The 22,571-nt window shown below is 37.3% G+C and overlaps 1 protein-coding gene across 1 annotated transcript; it reads left to right on the top strand.

Annotated features, from left to right (window-relative positions):
* The first annotated feature begins 4,715 nt into the window (after positions 1-4,715).
* TBL1XR1 (TBL1X/Y related 1) lies at positions 4,716-18,294 on the top strand. The gene is made up of 11 exons (XM_072408128.1): positions 4,716-4,872; positions 5,069-5,210; positions 6,103-6,166; positions 6,914-7,011; positions 7,338-7,398; positions 8,714-8,835; positions 10,100-10,174; positions 10,477-10,604; positions 10,679-10,844; positions 12,128-12,229; positions 12,984-18,294. Exons 1-11 carry the CDS (start codon positions 4,754-4,756, stop codon positions 13,008-13,010), a joined length of 1,104 nt encoding a protein of 367 aa, XP_072264229.1. The 5' UTR covers positions 4,716-4,753; the 3' UTR covers positions 13,011-18,294.
* The last annotated feature ends 4,277 nt before the right edge of the window (positions 18,295-22,571 follow it).

Here is a 22,571-nt window from a genome sequence, read left to right as displayed (position 1 = left end):
TGAAGTCAATGCACATGTGTGAGATCGGCAAATTTTTCTCTGAGCAAAAAGGCTCCTTTTGCACATGCTCGGGCATGCGCAGGAGCCACGCCCAAGAGCCTCCCGGGATGCCTGACATGGGTATCCCGAGAGGCTTTGTGCTCCCATTCATTCTGGATCGCCTAGGCGGCTAAGCATTAGGGGGGCAGTGCTGCACTTTATTTTTTTTTTAATTTTTTTTTTTCCCTTTAAAAAAAAAAAAAAAAAAAAAAAAACAAAGCAGGCAAAAAGGTTTTCTATCCTTTTATGTAAAATGAAAATTTGAGTTTAGGTACGCGCTTTAAAGGCATGTTAATTTATAGATGGACAGTTCTAAGCTGGTATTTCTATACCAATATTATGTAAAGTTATTTTACTGTTTTGGCAAATAGTACAGGGTGCATACCTTCAGAGTATTTTGAGCAGGGGTGTAGATTTGGAAGAAATTCATGGGTGTCTGAACACATTACATTAAAGTGTACAGATAAGTCAGTAAGGTGTTCATCACCCATTCATTAGCTGTGTCACCAGGGTGGAGGCCAGCCTGACTCTAGTAAAGATCTCTGTTTAGGAATAGTGGCATGTTTATGGCACTGGAATGATTTCCAGAAATCCTATCACTGGAGATTATTCAGCTCTGCCTGTGTTACCAAGAAATACTCGGCACCATTCTATTGTACCAGCTCTTGCTGCCTGCCCCTCCATCACTCATATAATTAGTGAGCAGTTATCGGTATAAAAGCCCCGGTCCAGCTACAAATTCAATAAACTTGAAAATATAGTGGACTAGGTGGATATGAACTTGCCTTTTGGGTCAATGATGTCAATGTTTGAAATCAATGATTGTGTTACAAAATGTTGGGGGATATGTCTTTCTCCAGCTGTTCTGTGATTATTATATTCCAAAAAAAAAATGCACACTGATTTTTGTGTATGAGAAAGTTTTGGGAAGGGGACTGTATGTCAACTTGCAAGTAACAAGTTTTTTTTTTTGTTTAACGTAGCACACGATTTTCCTTTGTGTTAGTGCAGGGCATAAATCTAGGTTTTGTCTGCAGATTATTTATCTGCAACCTGGCAGGTAAGACAAATTATCTAAGTTTCCTTAGTGTTTCCCAGCGAGCTATCATGGGGGGATGGGTTTCTTTGGACCAGTTATTATGCGATTATGACACAGGGATTTTGCAGAACAAAATGATGTGTGAGCGACCCCTGCTGGTTGTTATATTCCAAGCATGTTCATTGCATTGTTGATCTCTGAAATGTGTTAACCTACTTCCATGTGGCTTGCAGTAGTGAGCTCCATCGTGTTTTTTTCATGTTTACACAACATATTTACAAACGTATGTAACATTTTTCAGGTACATAATGACTTTGCATAATGTGCTAGTTTTAGTAGAGAATATTCCTGTTCAGGAAGAATGTGGTGACGGCATGTACTACTAGTGCACAGAACTGTCCAAGCCTTAACAATAGTGTTCATATATGTAAACCAATTCATCTGTGGCCACTGTACAGTTTGTTTTAGCTTGCCTGGTTAAGATAAGTCAGTAGTGTCTAAAACTCCTTGTAATGAAGTCTCTGTTCTTTATCTCTATCTTCTGGTTCTAGGTCTAAAATCAATTCCAGGCGAGAATTATTTACAAACAGTCATCAAGTTAAATACTTGTCGAAGAAGTCTATTCTTGGAAGTCCTGGAATAGATCCAGGACAGTCTTGGTTATTGTTACTCCTGATACAGTATGTGTATTGAGGTCGACAATGACATGCTACTAGGTTCAGACTAGTATTGGCCAAAGTGTGCCTTTATCTTTGCTGATTTTGTCTAGCAAAGATTACAAAAATCATAAACTAAAAGCAAAGCTGTCACCTTCAGTAAATGTTTTCTTCATCTGTACTTTGAAAGAATGTTACACTTGGGGTATTCAAAACTAAACCCTGGCGCTGATCACCTGTCCTGGCCTGTCATGGGTGCACCACCATCCCACCTTTATGCTGCATCCTGGTCTCCGCCGTCATCAGACATCTGTTTGTTGCCAGCAATCCCAGATTTCTGCAATAAGGACCCGCTCAATGTCAAACTTTATGTGCTTTGCAAAGAGGACGGTATAACCTTAAGCTCAGAAAATAGAGTATTTTCACAAAGTGTTCTGGAATTTTTTTTTCCTATTTGAGCATTAACTATCACTCAAGTCCTGGTAACCATTCACCACTCCAACCAAAGCTATAAAATAAGGTACTGGCAGCATTGTAGATTGTGGTTTAGAGGATTTCGGATTCTGGCTAGGTTTTGTACAGGAATATTATATAGCATTGTCCTAAAACCTGTAATCGCGTCTTAAATTATGCATTGTGTGGAGCCAAGCAATAATTACTTGATCGTCTGTTTATTTTTGTTGGCTTCCAATACTTTTTGTAGTAAGGGTAGAACTGTAGTGTGCTTTAAATATTTCATGCTATTGACGCAGACTTTAGCTTGGGCATGCTGATTTTTACAAAATATTAGTTTTTCCTTTTACACAAGAACATTTTGCCATTTGAATTGTTTTCATATAAAACATTAATTAACTTGGATGACTTTGATAAATCCTATCAGAGTGGTGCCACCTAGGGGCCAGTTTATGAATATTGAGTGGTAGGTTTTTACTCAAAATGTACATTGGAGTTTAGTTTCTTTGAAAAAATACTGTGTAGAAAACAAAGGTAAAAAATATTCTTGTAACTTAGATTATCAAAGATACATAATTGTTTGTAGCCATTTAGGTTTTATTGGGTAGCTGTCTGCACCCATAATTCCTACAGGCAGATCTGACTTCCATTTAGTGGGTACAATGTATCAGGACTTGTAAATCCGTGGTGTAGTGCTTGCAACCACTATTTTTGTGCTTTGAGATTTTATTTTAAATGATACCCTGTTTATGAAGCTAACCTTACTCTCCCAGCTTCTGACAATTCTCCACTTAAGATTTTATCTAAATCAGAGGTGTTAAACTCAAATACACAGAGGGCCAAAACTAAAAATTTAGACAGTCGTGGGCCAACCTTGAAATTTATTGAAAAAATTGAGGAAACTTTTCCTTCTCATTAGATATAAACCCTTTTCATATGGAAACAGAGGTTTTGCTTCACATTCAATCTGGGACAAGCCTATAATAGAGAAAGAGGCCTAACATTTTTTTTTTTTTTATTTAAAAAAATCTTCTGTTTATTTCTCTATTTGTAGCCTTTGGAGTTAAATTTCAATGGTAACATTTTTGCACAGGCTAACAACAATAATAATATTCTTCTATGAAAATCCAACCATTCAAGTCCATGTCTTGGAGTAGCAAGGAAAAGTACAGCTGAGGGGGAGTGCTGGAAATGCCAGACGCGGCCAATGCGGAGCTAAATCGCTGCTGAAACTCACTCTTCATTGAAATGGCACCACTACTAAAATTTCCAGCATTATTTGCGTCTATAAAACAGTCCAATGTGGGACCACGCATAGGCAGAGAGCCTCATGGTCTATAGACGGGAGTGATGCGGAGAATTGTAGTAGCAGCGATGGGCCAACTGCAGTTCATATTTAGGATTCCTTTGGGGGACAAAAAAGGACATGGGGGCCAGAGTTTAACACCCCTGATCTAAAGCCAAGAATAAAATTCTATTGCAGCTTGCAAAATATTTTGACAGATTGACAGCATAGCTCTTGTTCCAGTGTCGTGTATTGGTCATACATTTTCTGATATTTATTCTTGTGCTTTTCAATGGACAAATGCAATCTGATTTGAAGGGTCCTGATTTATTTGTTTACACGAGTATCTATAACTCTGACAAGGGTATTGGCTTACAAATGTGTTCAGTACCACAAATTGTAAAAACTTCCAGACATGTACTTGTTCTAGGTTAGGTTGAGCCTCCTTTTAGGCTCTGTAATAGAACGGATTTAAGGTGGCTTTGAAGAGGCTTGTTATGTCTATTTAAAGTAGAGGGTGCCAGGATTCAGGAAAGTCAAATATTGAGAAGTTAGTTTTGGTGATAGTAGCTTGGTTAAGGCGATGGGGCGATAAGAGTCTTGCTACTTCTGGTGAAAGAACAATATTGAATTTTTGCATTAAAGTGACAAAGAAAACCTCTTTAAATATGTCCCAATGAGCTATGAATGAATTCACTAAACTTCTCTATGAAATGCATCCCCACAGTTTTAGTTTTGAATAATGGCAAAAAGTCTCCTAATGTTATTGGGACACCTAAATACCTTCTAAAGGGGTCCCCACTGTACTGGAAAATGTGCAGATCCACTGTGGAATACCAGTCTAAATAAAGCGGTAAAATGCCTGATTGGAAAAACACAGCCAGTTAGGTCATCCATATTGAAGATAAGTTGTGGTATATAGTCAAGTTTGTATAGGTGTGTTATTAAATGGCTGGCTTTATTGATGATTTTATTTGAATAGAGCTGTATGGTATAGGAATAGTTTTTAGTCTCCTGTAAATTGTTTTTTTTTTTTTTTTTTTTTCTCTCCTTCCTCTATTTAAAAAAGATTTATAGAGTGCCAGCATATTAGGCAACGCTGTGAATTCTGGCAAGTGTATCCACCAATGATGTGTATTGATGTGGCTGTTGAAATTATGATTACAATAATGTGACTTTACTTGTGATGTGTAGGTTAAAATTGTCAACTTTTCAAGCAAAAGGTTGGGCAGCTGGCACTGTAAAATATTTTTTTTTTTTTTATCAGATAACCACACTGATATGATGGAAGTTGATGGAGATGTAGAAATTCCATCTAGCAAAGCAGTTGTATTACGGGGTCATGAATCGGAGGTGTTTATTTGTGCCTGGAACCCAGTTAGCGATCTGCTAGCTTCAGGGTAAGTTTTTACATTTCTTTTTATACCATGGCCATGTTGAATACTGTACAGTAAACGGACACTTGCGTCAGGCCCAGAGCTTTGTACTGTATAGCATGCACAATAAATTGCAAACGTGATATAGCATGTAATATGGTAAAAAAGGCATATATTTGATATCCTGTAATGCGGGTTTTTTTTTTTTTTTGTTCTCTAGGTCAGGGGACTCAACAGCAAGGATATGGAATCTCAGTGAAAACAGTACTAGTGGTTCAACACAATTGGTCCTCAGACACTGTATACGAGAGGGTGGTCAAGATGTTCCTAGCAACAAGGATGTAACCTCTTTAGATTGGAATGTAAGCCAAAGATTTTATTCAAAATTGTCTTGCATAGTGGTGCCAAGTGCTTCAAATTTGTCTGCTTAGATAGCTGGCGCAGTGGAACATTTAGGGTCATAAATGCTTCTATTTTCTACCGTTGAGGGAAAAAGACCTGAACCATTTTTTCCAGTGTTAACCGTTTTGTAGTATGTTAACATTAAAACTGCTAAATGTAACCTAAACCTTGGGATGTGGTGAGGTTGAAGTGCCCTTACAGCTTCCTTCCTTCCAATTTACCTGCCAGGTAATAACTTTCTAAGAGAGATGCTACCCACAGCAGCATTGGTGAGTGGTTGAGAACCTCCTACTACTGCCTGCTGTTAATTCTGCATATACACGTTAACCAGTGCTGCAGTGCAAACATTGCCAGGCACTGGAAGTTATGCACGATTGCTGTACCCCCTGGCCCTTTATACAGCAAATTTATAAGCTGGTACACCAGGGCTCTGCTACAGGTAAGCTACAGCTTGTCAGTTCTACTGGCAGACTTTGCATATTCTAGTATATATTTGCACCTGATCCTCCAAGCAGAGCTAGCCAGCTACTGAGATTTAGTGATGGCTCTGCTTAGACGTCTTGAATGAGCATGCTGGACGGATAAGTTTGGGGAGAACACTGGAAGGGTGGGAATCCAAATACTCACAACAAGTGGTAGGAGATAATCATCCTTTGTGGTCAGGTATTTTTGTGAAAGTTGCATATTTAACGCAAAGAACTTATCTCTTCAAGTTGTTTAAATGGCATATCTAAAATATTTTTTTTTTACAAATGCTCCAGTCATAAAGAGCTAGCAAGAGCATAGGAAAATTGTTAATCCTAGAGTTTTTTTTATTTTTCCTGTATTAAACTCATCTATTTTATTCACCAGAGTGAAGGAACACTTCTAGCAACTGGGTCGTATGATGGCTTTGCCAGAATATGGACAAAAGACGGTGTGTACTTGGTTTTGGCTTTAGAAAATAGTACAAACCTCAGATATGTTTAGCTGTCATACATGTTAAAACATTCTGATAAATTTTAGGGAGAAATTTTTAACTTCTCCATTGTATACTGTGCTCTTTGATAATATGTACACTACATTTCATGATGTACTGCTGCTTTAAAAAAAAAAAAATCAACATTCTTAAAGCAGGGCAATGTTAAGTGTAGTGCTTCATAGATGTGAATTTTTCTTCCAGTTTATGAAGCCAACAAAGCTGATTGTTCAAGTGGCCAAGTGCCAAGACTTTATAAATTGGGCATAAAGAGTGTGCACGGGTTGAGCCCAAATGGCACCATCTGCTCACCTTCAGAAACTGTCCATATCTTATTCCTGATCTGAAGAACTGTTCCTTTGTGTTGTAGTTGTGAGGGTATTTTGCTGCATTTGGCGTTACTAAATTGCAGAGTGTGTGAATAGCCATTGAATCGTCCATTGACCTCCGTACCTCCTCCACCACCTGTACAAATTATTCTAGTGGAGTAAAATCATATAGTGACAAAGGTTAGCTATTTTTTGCACATACAGGTTGTGCAGTTTCAACTAGTTGCAAGCTCATTTGAATTGGGGAAAACTTAAGAGCTCTTTTTGTTACCCAAATATTATGTAGATCTTTTTTGTTCGACATGTATTGCAAAAATAATATGAAGACTGTGTACTAGTTGCATTGAAATCACAAGTTTTTTTTTTTTATTAACAGGAAACCTTGCAAGCACCTTGGGGCAACATAAAGGACCCATATTTGCCTTGAAATGGAACAAGAAAGGAAACTTTATTTTAAGTGCGGGAGTAGACAAGGTAATGTGTCCATTACTTCTGCTTATCTTTTTTTTTTTTTAATAATTTACTGTCTTCCTTCATTGTACCATGCAGAGTACTCTTGCTGAAAATATGATCACATGTCATTAGAAGTCTTGGGTCATCTTTGCTGTAAGCTTCAGCTCACGTCAGGCAAAGTGCTTGGCATGGAGTTTTCCAAATGTAGGCTTCCTATGTTTTATGGCTTGGAGACAGCTATTTAACTTTTACCTCACTGACCCTGTCTAATCTATGATGTGTGTGTGCGTTTTGTTAATACGTGATTTTTCAGATTATCTGCTTACTGATATGTGCTCTTTTCACAGACTACAATTATCTGGGATGCGCACACAGGGGAAGCAAAACAACAGTTCCCTTTCCACTCGGGTAACTATTTATTTTTAAATGAATTTACTAGAAAATCTAGGTTCAAATTGCAGACCTCACATGTACATTGCTAATGTAGTAACAAAATAGTTCTATATTCTCCTGAACAATCTAGCAGTCAGTAAGTTAGTTTGTTGCATGCTTTCATCCTCTACTTTTATAAAAACTGTACATAAAGGGGTACAAAAGCAGTGTGTGATCCCATCTGCTGATACTGAGGAATTCTGATCTGTAACATGCCTTAATAAGAAACTGTGAAAGAAGGCCACAGCCATTGTTCATAGTATTGTTCTGTGAGACCAGGATTGACTGGTCACTATGGGCAACCAGTCCTACATTTTATTTCGATTAGGAAAGTAAGCAGACTTTAGTTTCCCGTTCTATGTTTTGCATGTTTTATCAAACCTACTTTGTGCACACAATTATTGGTTTGCTGCAAACTGGGGACATTATGTGCATGTAAAATATTTGCATTTAAATGTTCCAGTGTGAATCTTTTAAAGTAAAAATATCTGTGCTTTGCAAAGCTGAAGAGCTTGTGTTTATCATTAACTAGTGCTTTTGACTGATGCTTGACCTTTTGACATGTTTTTTCTAGGCTTGTATAGGAATGTAATCTCATTTTAGGTGAACAATTGAGACCATTCTAGACCAATTACAAATAAGCGGGGAGATGGCTGATGGAAAGGAAATTATGAGGAAAAGAATTCTAGTTCAGCATCACTGCATCCAAGCATGTTCAACATTTGCTACACTGTTTAGCAAATATAAATTGAGAGTTTAATTTTGTGTTATTAAAAATAAAAAAAATCATTCAAATTGTGTATGCACTCAAACAACTTAAAAATCCAGTGTGACAGATATCTCAGAATAGCTAATATTTGGCTATACCTTGGGAGCACATGCAGAAACCCTGCTTTCTGCAGCAGTTTAGCTCTGTTAGCCAAAGGGATAAGAATTGACAAGCAGAAAAGTCTCACACCACAGCTATTAGAGTGCCCTTACTAGGTGGTGACTGTTGGTGATGGGGCAGCGTGCACCACAACACAGTTCACAGAACTTATTTAAACTAGCAGTGTCCAAGAAACCAGGGTTTCTTTAAGTTTCACAAATTTCCATTTAGAAGATTTCGGACTGCTTTGCATTAAGAGCTTATATATTATGTCTGGACTACTAGATGGAGGTAAAATCATTTTCTATGATGTATTATACAGGCAGAACAGCCAGTGACCCATAGGCTACATTAATTTTTTTTACCCCATTTTATAATGAAATGTAACATAGAATTTCTTATAAACCTGCCTTTGTCTTTCAGCACCAGCATTAGATGTGGACTGGCAAAGTAACAACACATTTGCATCATGCAGTACAGATATGTGCATTCATGTCTGTAAATTGGGACAAGACAGGCCAATAAAAACATTCCAGGGACACACAGTAAGTACCATACCACTACACCAAACAAATTAATTTCACAATTGCTTAAAAGTTCTGTAACTGGCGATTCAGTGATATGTGGCATGAACCTGGTACCTACCCCACCAAAAATGGCTGAAGTTTTACACCATTCTATTTCAAAATTTTGAGGCAATTTTGACCCCATGAATAACAGACTACTTTCCCTGCAACATTGACAAGTCCTTCATGGTATAGACATTATAAAGTATCCCTGGGGTCCACTTTCCCTTATTAGATCTCCCTTTTTGCACTACTTCCCCCACCTCTTCTTTTAGGCTGCCGCAGGTAGACACCTGTATACAGGCGACCATTCACCAGCATGATGGTGGTAACGGCACCACAACCTCACTGCTGATTTAAATTTTACCTTTAGATAAATAGAGCTACGTGATGTGACTTACACCGGTTATAGCACATGGCCAAGGTGTGCCAAGAAAATGGCACCACTACCACACTGAACAGTTCATACAAGGCAGGATGGCTCCATGCTTTATTTTTCTGCTGTTACCCTCGGATAGTGAGGGTCAGAATTTGGCATAAAGTTTCATCAGACCAGGCAGTTCTTTTGAAATCATTCATTTGATTTTGTTGAGGCTATGTGATTTGTAACCTCATGTGTTCCTAAGCTGACTGGCTACTGCAGGATACCCCACTGTCTGCCACTCCTATCTTCAAAACTTGATGAGATGCTCTTCTGCATACCTCGGTTAAAACAAATAGGTGTTGCCTATATCCATTTACACCAGTTGGCAGATTCTCCTTTACCTATTGCATCAATAAGACATTCTCTAGACAACTTACTCCTTCTGGATTTTTGTTTTCAGATCATCAACATTCTTGAAAACTAGCCGAAATAATTGGAATGTGACATGGTTGTTGGAGCCCGACATGGTGGCCCCCAACAACCATGCCACATTCGGAAGCCCTTTGTCTTCCCAATTCTGTTGCTTGGTTTAAGTTTCAGCAAGGTGCCTTGACAATGAGTTCATGCCTAAAACCACTGAATTACTCCCATATGAATAGCTTATTAGATGATCTTTAAACAAGTTAGAGTGTATCTAGTGACCAGTGAGTGTATCAATTTTAGTGGAAAACGGATAATTGAAAGCTGCCTAATTTATAATTTGTAAATGTTACAATATCTGCATGATCATTTGGTTTCAGAATATTGGGTCATGGTAATGTTTTGGAAGGACCTTCTAATGTGCAACTTTTTTTTTTTTTTTTTTTTTTTTTTTTTAAGAATGAAGTGAATGCAATAAAGTGGGATCCCACTGGTAACCTTCTTGCATCCTGTTCTGATGACATGACCCTAAAGGTATGATTTACTTATACCAGTGAATGTGCCGTTACTACTATTACTAAAAAATGCTTGTGCCAAATGCAGCGCTTTCAAAATGCTGTATTTCTGAAATTGTATATACCGGTCTAACATAAAATGTAAATTGCAATTCACATTCCTTATACAGTGTTATAAAATACACAAAGTGTACTGGAGACTTTTAGAAGAAAAGTTTCATCTGGATTGATAGTTTTATCTTTAATATTTATTTATATTATGAAATTGTGTACTTTTTTTCTTAACTATTATAAATATAATGTTCTATCCTCTGAATACAGATCTGGAGTATGAAGCAAGATAGTTGTGTTCATGACTTACAAGCACACAACAAAGAGATATATACGATCAAATGGAGTCCAACTGGGCCGGGAACAAGCAATCCTAATGCTAATCTAATGTTGGCAAGGTAAATTGTGTTTGTTGTATTGCTATATTAGATTTGCATTTGAACCTACAACTTATTTGTTGTGTTTTTTCCAGTGCATCATTTGATTCTACAGTTAGATTGTGGGATGTAGAAAGGGGAATCTGCATTCACACACTGACTAAACATCAAGAACCTGTGTACAGTGTAGCATTTAGTCCGGATGGCCGGTACCTGGCCAGTGGCTCCTTCGACAAATGTGTACACATCTGGAATACACAGGTATGTTCTGCATTACATTTTTTGTTGTGAATATTCACTGAATTGGTCTTTATTTCAGTATTGCGTAGATTTTGGCAAGGTTTAGAACCTGCTGACATGGCCTGGTCTCAGTGCAGATATGATGGCTACAAGGAACCTTCTTAGATATCTATACACCCTACTATACATGCCAACAATGGTTGTTTTAAAGTTCAGTTTAGCTGCACCTTTAAAAAAAAAAAAAAAAAAAGTCTTTCTGGGCCTAGTAGCATGTTTAGACCTGTCAATGGTGGGACTGGGGAGTTCCCGGAAGTTGAAAGATATAATCGGCCAGTATCACCAGAAGAGTTTTCTTCTTTAATCTGCTGGTTATAATGATCAGTCATCTAAGAGCCTTGCCAATCTTTAATGAAAATTGCTTTATTTTAACTGTACAGCTGTTTATTCCTACCAGTGGGTGGGGTTTCTGAATGGTTAAGACAGCTACTGCACTTGAACATCAAACTTCACAATGAGGATCACATTCCTGATTGATTTTTCATATTTCCTCCTCCATTACAGCCTCACTTAAGATCTTATTTGAAATACATTAGTTTTTCAGGGGACTCTTCCACTGGTCTCTTCTTGCTTAAGACTGCTTTGTCCACCCCACTGTTTTAGTAATGGGAAAGATTTGTTCTCAGTGGAATTTGTGTGGCCTCACGTGAAGGATTTTTCAAGGTTAAAATCACTTAAAACCCAGTGCCAACAAACGCTTTCTGATTATTAGTTTGCTAGCATTGTCATAACCATCTAAAGAGGAATTAAGCTCAAAGGCAAAGGGAAAAAAAAAAAAAAAAAAAACGCTTCAACCCCGGAGGTCTCTTCAGTTCTCGGTCCGGAGGTCTCTTCCATTGGGTCCTGGTATCCGTCTTCGAGCCTGCGCTCCAAGTTCCGCCATCTTCTCCTTCTTTTGGGTTCTTCCTATGTCACCCGACCCAGGTGCCAGATTGGTGACGTAGGATGGGATAAACTTTTTTTCTTTGCACGAAAATACTCCTTCTGCGCATGCACGAGATGCTTGAGCACACAAGAGCCTCCCGGGATGCGTGACGTAGGTATCCCGTGAGGCTTTGCGCTCCCATTTATCCTCGATCGCCTAGCTGAATTTCCAGGCGGTGCTGCACCCTTTATTTATTTTTTCCTTTTTTCATTAGCCTGTCAATATTACCACATTCAGTTTTAAATACCCTTGCCAATGTTTTGGCATTGCTTTCTCTGTGATATAAAATATGGTAATACCTCTTTTTGCTTTTCCTTTCTAGACGGGTGCATTAGTTCACAGCTATCGGGGAACAGGGGGCATATTTGAAGTTTGTTGGAATGCAGCAGGAGATAAAGTTGGAGCAAGTGCATCAGATGGTTCAGTAAGTGTGAATATATTAAACTTTTTATTCTCTTTAAAACATAAAGAATGATTTATTATAGGATATTTTTTAAGTCGGATTAAAAAAAAAAAAAAAGTTTATACAAAAATGAAAAGGATATAGCAAAAAAAAAGCAAATTATGCACACAAATGAAGTTGGCTTTTAACAAGTGCATGATTATTTGCCACTAATACGTAGTTATAAATATGCAGGCAACATCAGAATCGCTATGCATCTAGTTCAGAGGGGGAAAAAGTAAATAAAACAAGCATGCCAAGTGTGGTATGCTAAAATGTGCAAACCTTCCTTCATTTGTATATACAGATTTGTAAAAAAAAAAAAAAAAAAAAAAAAAAAGGGCTGGGGTACACATAGTTCTATATTGACATGGAAATATAAGTGGGCCAGGTACAGCCCAAAAGGGCACTTTCTGAGGATAGAGGGTCTGAATACTTTGCTGGGTACACTTAAGCTAGCACACATTTTTTGATAAATTTTAAACTTCACAATTTTGTCTCTGCCATCTAGTCACATTTTAATGCCTCTGCTTCATGGAAATTCCACTGTTAGAGAAGGGAGGTTTTCTTAGTCAAGAAGGGAGAAGGCTGGTCTGACAGCACTTCTAAAGAACATTGTTATAAGGTCAAACATAAAGTTGGTAGCTTACTGTATGTTTTGAAATTGTTTACTGTATTTACAGCATTTTACCTGTATGATTCATGTACAATGTACTTACATGTCTTTCTTGTGCAGGTTTGTGTATTAGACCTACGAAAATAGCGCTAATGGTTGGAAGCCATGGACCGACTATGAATGTGTACATAGCCAAAATGACTGTCCCTGACCCATGTACTGCTATAGTCCCATTTAACCATGGCCAGTCCACTGCAGCCAAACTGAAATTAAGTCCTATAAATATTTAGATGAAAAAAATTCCTGCAAATTTGTGGCCTCTTAAAGAGGATTTAATTCTTTTTGATGCATCTGGTGAGTTTGCGTGCTGGGAACCAATTTCTTCACAACACCTGGAGAGGAAGAGGAGGACACCGGACACACAAACAGAGCAAAATCGTACCAAATTTGGAAGATTGTGGTCAAAATACATTCAACTACCTTGTGTCTCCCTCCCCTGCTTATTTTTTCCTGTCCTTGTTACTTTAGTTTTTTTTTTTCTTTTTCCCCAGTCTGTCTCGTACAGAGAATGTGGGCTTTTATACTTGAGCAATAGATTGTGGCTTTGAAACATATGTGGGGCTTAGGAAGAAATATCTTGAGGGCTGTATCCAATAACTTTTACCCTTTTTGCTTTTATCTTTTGGAGTTTTCACTTTGCGAATTGCTCTGTTTTTGCGCAGGTATCAAGCGTGACTTGGTACATAGCTCTGATAGATGTTTTGGCACAATGTACTACCTGCGGCACATGCATTGAGTTTATTTAATAGTTCAAAGAGTAGTAGTGTGGTGTAACTAATCAGAAATGAGCTTACTGGTGGTATCAGGCTTTGTGAAAGTATGTTATGATTTGGTTGAAATGGGTTGCTTCATATAAATACTCTTAGTACTGTTAAAAGTCCATAGTGCGCCACTCTGCACGCGATACTACTTGCAGATGAATGTTTTTTTTTGGTGACGTGGACGAATGCTTATTTGGGACAGATTTCTGCCAAACATGAAGGGCACAAATAAAGATCAGATGGCAGACACTATAGTGTCTTTTTTTTTTTTTTTTTTTTTTTTTTTTTGACCATAAGCCTATTATGGTTTACCTGTGCACTACTATGATAGGTGTTAAATACCCTCATCCTCCAATTTTCTTTTTTTTTTTTTTTGTTTTTTTTAAATATACTTTTTCCATTGCCACAAACATCATTCTTTTATTCTTTTGTATTCCTTAGACAAGCATCCTTAAGATTCCAGGCATACCTGTAAAATCCATTACTGAATTCCAGTGTTAATGGAATATTAGATTTTTTTTTTCATGTCCCATAGAAAAAGTACCATTATATATGTATATCAATAACATAGAAGGAAGAGCAAGCGGTTCTCCATGTATTTTAGGCTTTATTTTTAATCCAGGTTTTAGGCTGTACTACATAATGAGCAGATTATTTATGCATTTGTTTCTGCACCTGTTCAAGCAAAATTACACAGTTCCATGCTGCTATTCAGAATAGTTTCTGTACTTTTCCTGTTAGATTTTATAATTTTCATACATTAAAAAATGTCTAAATATAGAAGTAAAAATTGCCACTTTATAAACAGCATAGTTGAACAATGTTGCTTTTGTATTCAGAGTCTGGTGGTGGGGTTAGGTATACATTATTGTACATCAACTGAGCATGGCAATTTTGTCACAAGCTTTCTCTCGGTATACTTTTATTGCTAAAATTTAGAGATTACAGAGGCTTCAGGACCAGAGCGAGCTATAAGACTGGAGTAATTGTTTAGCAATGTACTGCAGAGAATGTTAAAAACACTGTGAAAACTAGCACATCTTTATCTTGCTGATTAGAAGTATTTTTACAACAGAGTGTTAATGGTAAGGTTTGGTCATTTTTAAAGCAGAACTATACTTAAGTTAGAAAAGTGTTCGCTGGCAAGTGAGAGCAGTCAAGGAGTGGTGCCTGCAACTGAGGAATTGTAAATTTGTAAAAAAAAAAAAAAAAAAAAGATTTTATAATTGTATTAAAAAAACGCTATCAGGCTGGTGAATTTTATTAAACTGTTATCTACTGATCTTCTGCAATTTTCTAATTTAAGTTTAGTTCCAGTTTAAAAAATGTGTGTGCTAGATTTCATTAACATTTTTTGGAAAATTGTATAGGCTAGCAGAGAGATGTAGTTTGGAAATATTTGCACATAGGGACTGACAAACAAAACCTTTTATTTTCAGCTTTTTTTTTCCCTCTTTTTTTTGTTAAACAAACTTGTGAGCCTTAAAGCACCTCTTCAGGCTTGCAATGAGGTTGCAATGTAGTGACATCTGTAGCTTCTCCTCAATAGAGAATGAATGGGGGTGGCAGTAAGTGGTTCAATACCGTCCACTGTCTATTCTGCAGATACTGGTTCTCTAAGAACTAGCTATGTAATGACAGAGTAGCTGGCAGGATGCCAGCTAACAGGAGCTGCTTGATGGAGCTGCAAATCTGATCCTGCCATTTATTGCCTTGTGAACTTAGTTAAAATAAACCTGTCTGGCCAAAATAGCCAAGCTGCCATTGAGTAATTGCCCTGATCAGAACAGGTTTTCTGTAAAAAATGTAATTGAGCTTCAAAGACTAAAATTACAATTCCCAGTTCAGTACTTGCCCTATACCATATTTACCTTATGCATGGCTGTGTTCCCTGAAGAGGGTCTGCTATCCCAGCTCTACTCATTTGGGTTGGATGTCATCAGTCTTTCTAGGAGACCTGGGCAGCAAGAACCCAGTCCTAGCAGTTGCTTCATCAAGCAGACCCTGGCCTGCATGAGAATTCTGCAGGAAATTGCACTATGGCAGTACGTAATAGCACGCTTCTCTGCAGCATTTAGCACCCACTTTCTGCAAAAAGGACCAAAGGCCTCAAGATTTAAGGTATATGTATTGTGGAATAGGATGGGGGTTGGGTGCAAAAAACATCTTGGTCTTTTAAAGAATATCTGTCATGAGAGCAATATGGAGAAACTTATTGCTGGCCTCTTTTAAACAAAGCTAGCAGTCTGGATATAACTGGCTTTAATAATGCAATATAACAAATGATTTCTTAAATTTTGTAATTGCAGTGGCCAACATGGCCAAAGGATTGGCAACATGGCCAAACTAAAGTAGGTTCACAATAGCAGCCTATGTGTTTTCTGTGGTTTCAAAAACCGGTCCCTTAGCAGAGAAGCCACCTTTTTGAAATTTATTGAGGGGGGTGGGGGGATATTAGGGCCTTTTCTGTGTACATTACATCTGGAGTAATACAAGGGTATTATAATAAAAAAAATCAAGGAGTTAGTGGACTCCTCTCTATTATTTTGTGAACTCTTTAGCTGTACTTTTGATAGATATAAGACCAACACTTTTTTCAGCTACATATTAAAGCTTTTTTTCTGAATGTTATTTAAGCATCCTTCCTATGCAAAGCACCAGTCTATTGCAAAATTGTTTGTTTTTTCTTTTTCTTTGTATGTAACTAACCAGCTCTCTCAACACACCTTTTAGCAGGCAACTATGCTACCCTAATATATTGTAATTTTCAAGCAGATGAAACACTTCTGTAACAGATGATGATTTTAGGAATCGCAGTATTGATTTATTTCAACATCCTGCTGAACTACAGGAAGCATGTTCAAGCACCAACAGCAGAACTATAACCTAAATACTGTGATTAGGTTGTTAAACATCTAACAGGTTTGTGGAAACTAGAGGAAAGTGTTTTCCCACTTACATTTTAGCTACCTGCAATACAGAAAGAATCCAGTGTTTAATATCAGACCTCTTCTGTAATGCAAAGTGAGTTGTAATTTGCCTTCAAAGACATGTTTTCTGTAGAGGCAAGCTAGTGTGGTTAGTAGGGAAGGAGAATGCTGTACTCGTAATGCAAAAAGCCTGTTTATTGGTAGCTTGCATGTGCACTTATAACACGACACATTCACAGCTTTTACACAGAAACAGCCTTTATTAAATCATGTTTTATGTCAAATCAAGATTTTATTGGTACAATAACAGATTATCTATATATATATTTTAACAGTTTTTTTGTTCCTGTTGTATGAGTGTAAAGGTTCACCACCCCAGGACTGTTTTTAAACTTTATTTTTGTATTATATTGTAATATAATACAAACTCAAAAATTCTTCCTTCTATGAGCATTGCCCTTCATATATCACCTGACCTGTTCATTTGTGTTCTTCCTTTACAGTGCACTGTAGGTTTTTATACTTTTTTTTTTTTTTAAGCTTTTCTCTTTTTAATGTGCATATACAATGTTCAGAAGCTTTCCTGATTTGATAGATGAAAGAAAAATGCCTGGCAGTTAATTTTTGCTAGAAGACTATGTACGTGGCTGATGTTAAAAATATTTGTGCAATAATGATAGAGAACCAAGTGCTCCCAGGAATAGACACAAATGTTTTGATTAATAATGCTGAGAAGCATTGGCTGGATTAATGTGTTACTGTCTTGGCTCAAGTATGAACTGAGCAACACCATTATTTTTTCATATTTTTTTAAATAGACTGTTTTTTATATATTTACGTGCTGATGTAAAAACGGTTTAATTCCACCTAATGTAAAATATATTATATATAACAAATAATTTTAAAAAAGTGTTAAAAAATACTATGAGAATACTTTGCTAATTAATTCTGCTGCATCATAAAGAAAATACTGCTTTTCCTTACTTTAGCACTTCAGCTGTTTTCTAGTCTGAATATCTCCAACTGTTAAGAGATTGTAATTGGAAATTACAACCTGTGCTCTGATTATCCGCCTACAGTGATGCTTTTTATTTTTCCAACCTTACAAACAAGGCACATAAAATTCAGACCACAGTTAACTTCTATTTATTAGAGCTTACTACTTTGTGAAGCCATAAAGCTATACAGGGTTCTAGGCGTGTCACATCTTTCTACAAAATATTGGTGTACAGCTTCCATTTCCTCTATATAGTTGTGAGCAGTTCCCTGCTTGTGAACATACAAATCCTTTGGGTCTAATTCTGTGAGCCTATCAGCAGCACTGGAGTCACAAGTCTGCATCCTTTCTTGTGCTATTCAACTAACCAATGTGTAAAAATGAACCAGCCCACTGCAGTTTTTTTTGTACATGTCAAGTACTTTTATTGTTTGGTTTTCATGATAATGTGTCTAACAGATTACTTTTTTTGGTGTTCTGTACTGTCCTGGACCATGTTAATTACACTTTGATGTATTTTGGTTCCACATCATAATTTTCTCCAGGTCCCCCACCCCACTTAGCCTTGTTTTTGACACATTTTTTTTTTCTGTTGCATTTACCTTTTTGCATTGTATTGCTCTGACAACTGTAATTTGATTCAGATCTGAAAGAGGTCCAGAATAAAATATATTTTGATATTATTATTGTGTAGTATTATTGTGTCTTTATAAAATGATTGTGGTTTTAAATGTTCAAACAACCTTTGAATTGGGTTATATGTGTTTTACCAAACCTTATTTTTCATTCTGAATACAGTAAGTGGTAAAACCCTATCAGGTTTCTTTGTCATGCGTTTGATATAAATAACTCTTGTAGGCGAGAGGAGAAATCTATGTATACTAGAGCTGATTACTGATATCCCATGTGGTCAAAAAGTTGGCAGGGCAAAACACGGCAAATTTAGTGCTCCTAGTTTTTGCCATTGGTAACCAGTAACCTCTATTAAAGTTCTACCTATACATTGACAAGAAGGCATGCATTAGAATGTCGGAACAATGTTCTACCTAATTCCTATACTTTGTTCCAACTTTTTTATGCTGTGTATTTTGAACCAGCCTCCTGGTGTTCAGTGTTTTATAATGTGTAACAAGTTAGGCTTAGTTCACATTAGCAGTAAAAAAAAAAACTGGTAGTTCTGCTTCTGAGTGACTATTGGCAACTGCTAGGCACCTGGAATGGTCTTTTTCAAGCAGCAGTGCTTCCTGGCATGAGGAAGGGGTTAACGCTGCAAATGCAACCTTACTGCCAGTGTGCATTCAGCTTAACTTCAGATGTGGCCTTCTAGGCCAGAGCACCATAGCATCATTGCAACATAAAAACTCTGCCCCTCAAAGCACACCTCCCTGTTTTACATGACTGCACCCTTCCAGTACCTGAACCTCACTTTTGTTATGGTGGGCAGAGTTTTTTTCTAATGCCGCAGTGATTTTTTTAAACAATGTTGGCCGTATGTGTTCCCCACTTTTACCTACATTTTCGGTTTCTTACACCTCTTTCTTCCTGTGTAATTGGATTCAAGTGTTAGAAGTGGGCAATAATGTGTAACGGGACAGGGTTTTCATTGGGAAGAGTTTTTCATGTTCTGATGCCATAGCAATTACATTTTCGGCGGAGGTTTTCACTTTCATCTACATTTTTGGTTTTGTACACCCCACCATTCTAGGAAAATTGGCATTCAAAGAAAAGCAGGGTAGCAAAATATGATAAGTTTTAGTTTTGTGAAAGGTAGGTATAGGCCCCACCCCAATGCTCCTTGCTGTGTAAGCAGGGAGCTGCACTAGTGAACTGCAATGAACAATTTCACAATGGTTTAAATGTTCCCTAACTGGGAGCAAAATATTTCTACCTGCTTTGGTTTAATTTTTATTTTGAGAAGTGAGAAACATCCTGGTGGTAATCCGGAATGTACTGTAAACCTATGCTATGATGAATATAGAGAAATTACATTTAATCCCTAATTCAGAAAGTGTCGCTTGATTAAAAAACTGACCCACTGGCTTCCAAAACTGACTTCCAAGTCATCAAAATAAAGCCGATCATGCAATTTCCCACATCTTTTGCTGGTTACAGGTTTTGTTTAGAAATTGTGCTCCATATGCCTTCATCAAAATGTGTATTTATGTTCGTAAAATGCAACACACATGCAATGCACCTAAACTGAAATAGTGTGGATCGGCCCTTTAAGAAAGGCAAGTCTGAAGAGGTGTTGGAACAGAAAATGTGCTACGAATGTAACATTGACGCTGTAAAAAAAAAAAAAGAGTAATTGTTATAGTAACATTTTGATACTTATGAACCATTAATACCAAAAAATAAAAAAAGCAGTAATTTGGATTTGCCCCATAATTTTATATATAGTTACAGGTAGTCCCCGAGTTAAGGATATTTGACATACGGACGACTCCTGGATACGAACAGGGCTTCCCTGCTTGTTCGTGTGCAGGATGGAGGCTTGATAAGGGGAGGGGCAGTTCACATGACTTGCAGAAGAAATCTTTAGCTGTTCTGCAACTTTTTTTTTTTTTCTTTCTTTCTTTCTTTGTGATTAACTCAGTGAGGACTTCATACACTAACTGACACCAACCTAATATGTTGAGACAAACTTCTGCCTAATTGCATGTTTTAAAATAATGTACTGTTCTGACCTATCTATTTATTTATATATATATATATCTATCGATATCTTGCCTGTCCCATATGGCAATAATAAAATAAGTTCTCACAATATGCCAGGAGGTTTTGTGTGCCTTTCCGTTTTAAAGCCATAACGGAAAAACTTAATTTTTTTTTTTTATAAATGAGAAATGTTAAGATTTCTTAGCTCATATTGATTAAACACCAAATGTTTTTTTTGTGTTCCATTTACTAAGACTAAAGCATTCAAAGCAGCCTCTGGGGAGTTTCCTAAATCAGCTTCTCTCCAAAATAATAACAATTACTGAATATGTTTTAACTTTCCTTTTTTAAAAAAGTAGCACAGGGTTAGCCAGTATCTGATTGTTTTGAGTCTACTTGTTAGATTCATTAATCTGTAGATATCTCACACGCTAAAACTAAGGATGGAAAATGTTCACATGGATGCCTGGAATTTTTCTCCCGCAATGTTTTTTAAAGCCCAATCCGCAAGGTTTCTAATTTTAGGGGAGTTTCACTAGGAATAAAAGAATTGCAGTTAAAGGCAGGTCTGTGTTACAACCGCTCCTGGCTTTTTCTAGTGTTTATAACTACTTCAAAAATTGCTAACGTCAAAGTAGACTTGTGGTACCGACAGCAACTGCTGATTTGGTACACCTGCAAATTTTACATGGTCAACAGATTTAAACTAGCTATGGGCTGCAGAGACATTTCTAGCTGCTACAATGTTTCCAGATTAAAACTGCCTTGACTGTAAATCCAAAAGTAGAAAATGTAACCTACTAATCCTGCAAATAGTGTCTTTGGTTATGCTCTCTTCCACTGTATTTACGGAGGAAGCCATGGTTGTCACTCTGGATGCTCTTCTGATTTGGTTAATATTTTTTATTCTGGAAGGCAGAAAGCAAAAGATTTTGTTAAGCACATTTAGCAGCTAACAGGATATGAGCTTCTAACCTGGAAATGATTCTATCATACCTTCACTCTGCATAGTCCACAGCTTATGACATTGCAGTTCTATCTGTGTTCTTGGGTTTATGCAGTCATTGGGGGGGAAAAAAGTGCACATAGCTAAAACTTTATACTGACTTTCTGAGGTAGGTGTAAATACTGACGACTACACAGTTTGGGAGATCACACTCCGTATAGTAAGTGAACATTAACATAGATGTCCCAGAGCAGTGGTCTGAGAAAATTTTGGTCGTCCACAAAATTTGATTATTTGCAATTTTAAAGTTTTAATAAAACAGAAATAATACATTTTTATGTTCTGAATAACAATATAAAAAAAAAATCACAGGCCACACCATGCAAAGCACATGGTAACAAGGCCAGGAAGAACACGCAATTGCTAGGCAAGTCAATGCTTTTCTTGCTGGTGGCTGACCATCTAATCCTGATTAAATTATATTGCAGATAGCCACCTCCCTCAGGACTAGGCATTGCCATGGAGCTCTATAGAAAATGCAAAAGAAATATGGACCCCGCTAAACTTTCCATGTTCTAACCGTGCCAAATAAAAGCCAAAAACTAATATTTTCATGTGGAGGTATCTGTAATGGCAGCTAAAGTGTTTTATTCATTTTCTTTTAAATGGTCTACATCTTCACCAAGGTGTTCCATCATCTTGCAGTTTTTTTTTTTGGTGTTTAACTGTACTCCAAAGAATTTTCAGTGACTTGGAAAATCCTTTTATTTACTTTTGTAATCATCCTTTAACTGAAGAATCTCCTTAAGCTGCGTACACACGTGCAATTTTTGTCGTTGGAAAGGATCTTTCACGATCCTTTCCAACGACAAAGAACTACACGATGCATGAATAGTGCTGTACATACAGCACCGTTCATGCTCTATGGGGAGGGGAGGGGGAGAGCGACGGAGCGGCACCCTGCTGCGCGCTCTCCCCCTTCCCTTTCATTAGGATCGGACGATGGACGACACCGACTGTACACACGGCAGATTTTCGCCCGATATTTGGCCGATGCCGATTATCGGGCGATGAAAATCTGCCGTGTGTACGTAGCTTTAGTCTTCCCTTGACTTTCAATCACCTTAACCTTAAGTTGATTGAAGTGTTTTGTCCTCATTGTGTAGATTATCCTATGATACTGACTTACCAGAAGTTTGACCTTTTGTAGAAACAGGTATGTGAATATCCTTGACTTCCATGTAAGTGATCTCATTTACTGAATAACGTGACTTGAATGAATTAGCTGCACTAGCCATAATTTACCGGCCATATTAAAAGGAGGTATACACTGGTATTTTGTGTGGTTTTTTTTAC

This window comes from Pyxicephalus adspersus, chromosome 4, assembly GCF_032062135.1.
Source record: "Pyxicephalus adspersus chromosome 4, UCB_Pads_2.0, whole genome shotgun sequence".
NCBI classification, from domain to species: domain Eukaryota; kingdom Metazoa; phylum Chordata; class Amphibia; order Anura; family Pyxicephalidae; genus Pyxicephalus; species Pyxicephalus adspersus.
Note: the sequence above shows the minus strand (reverse complement) of the source record. Positions and strands in the feature narration are given on the sequence as shown.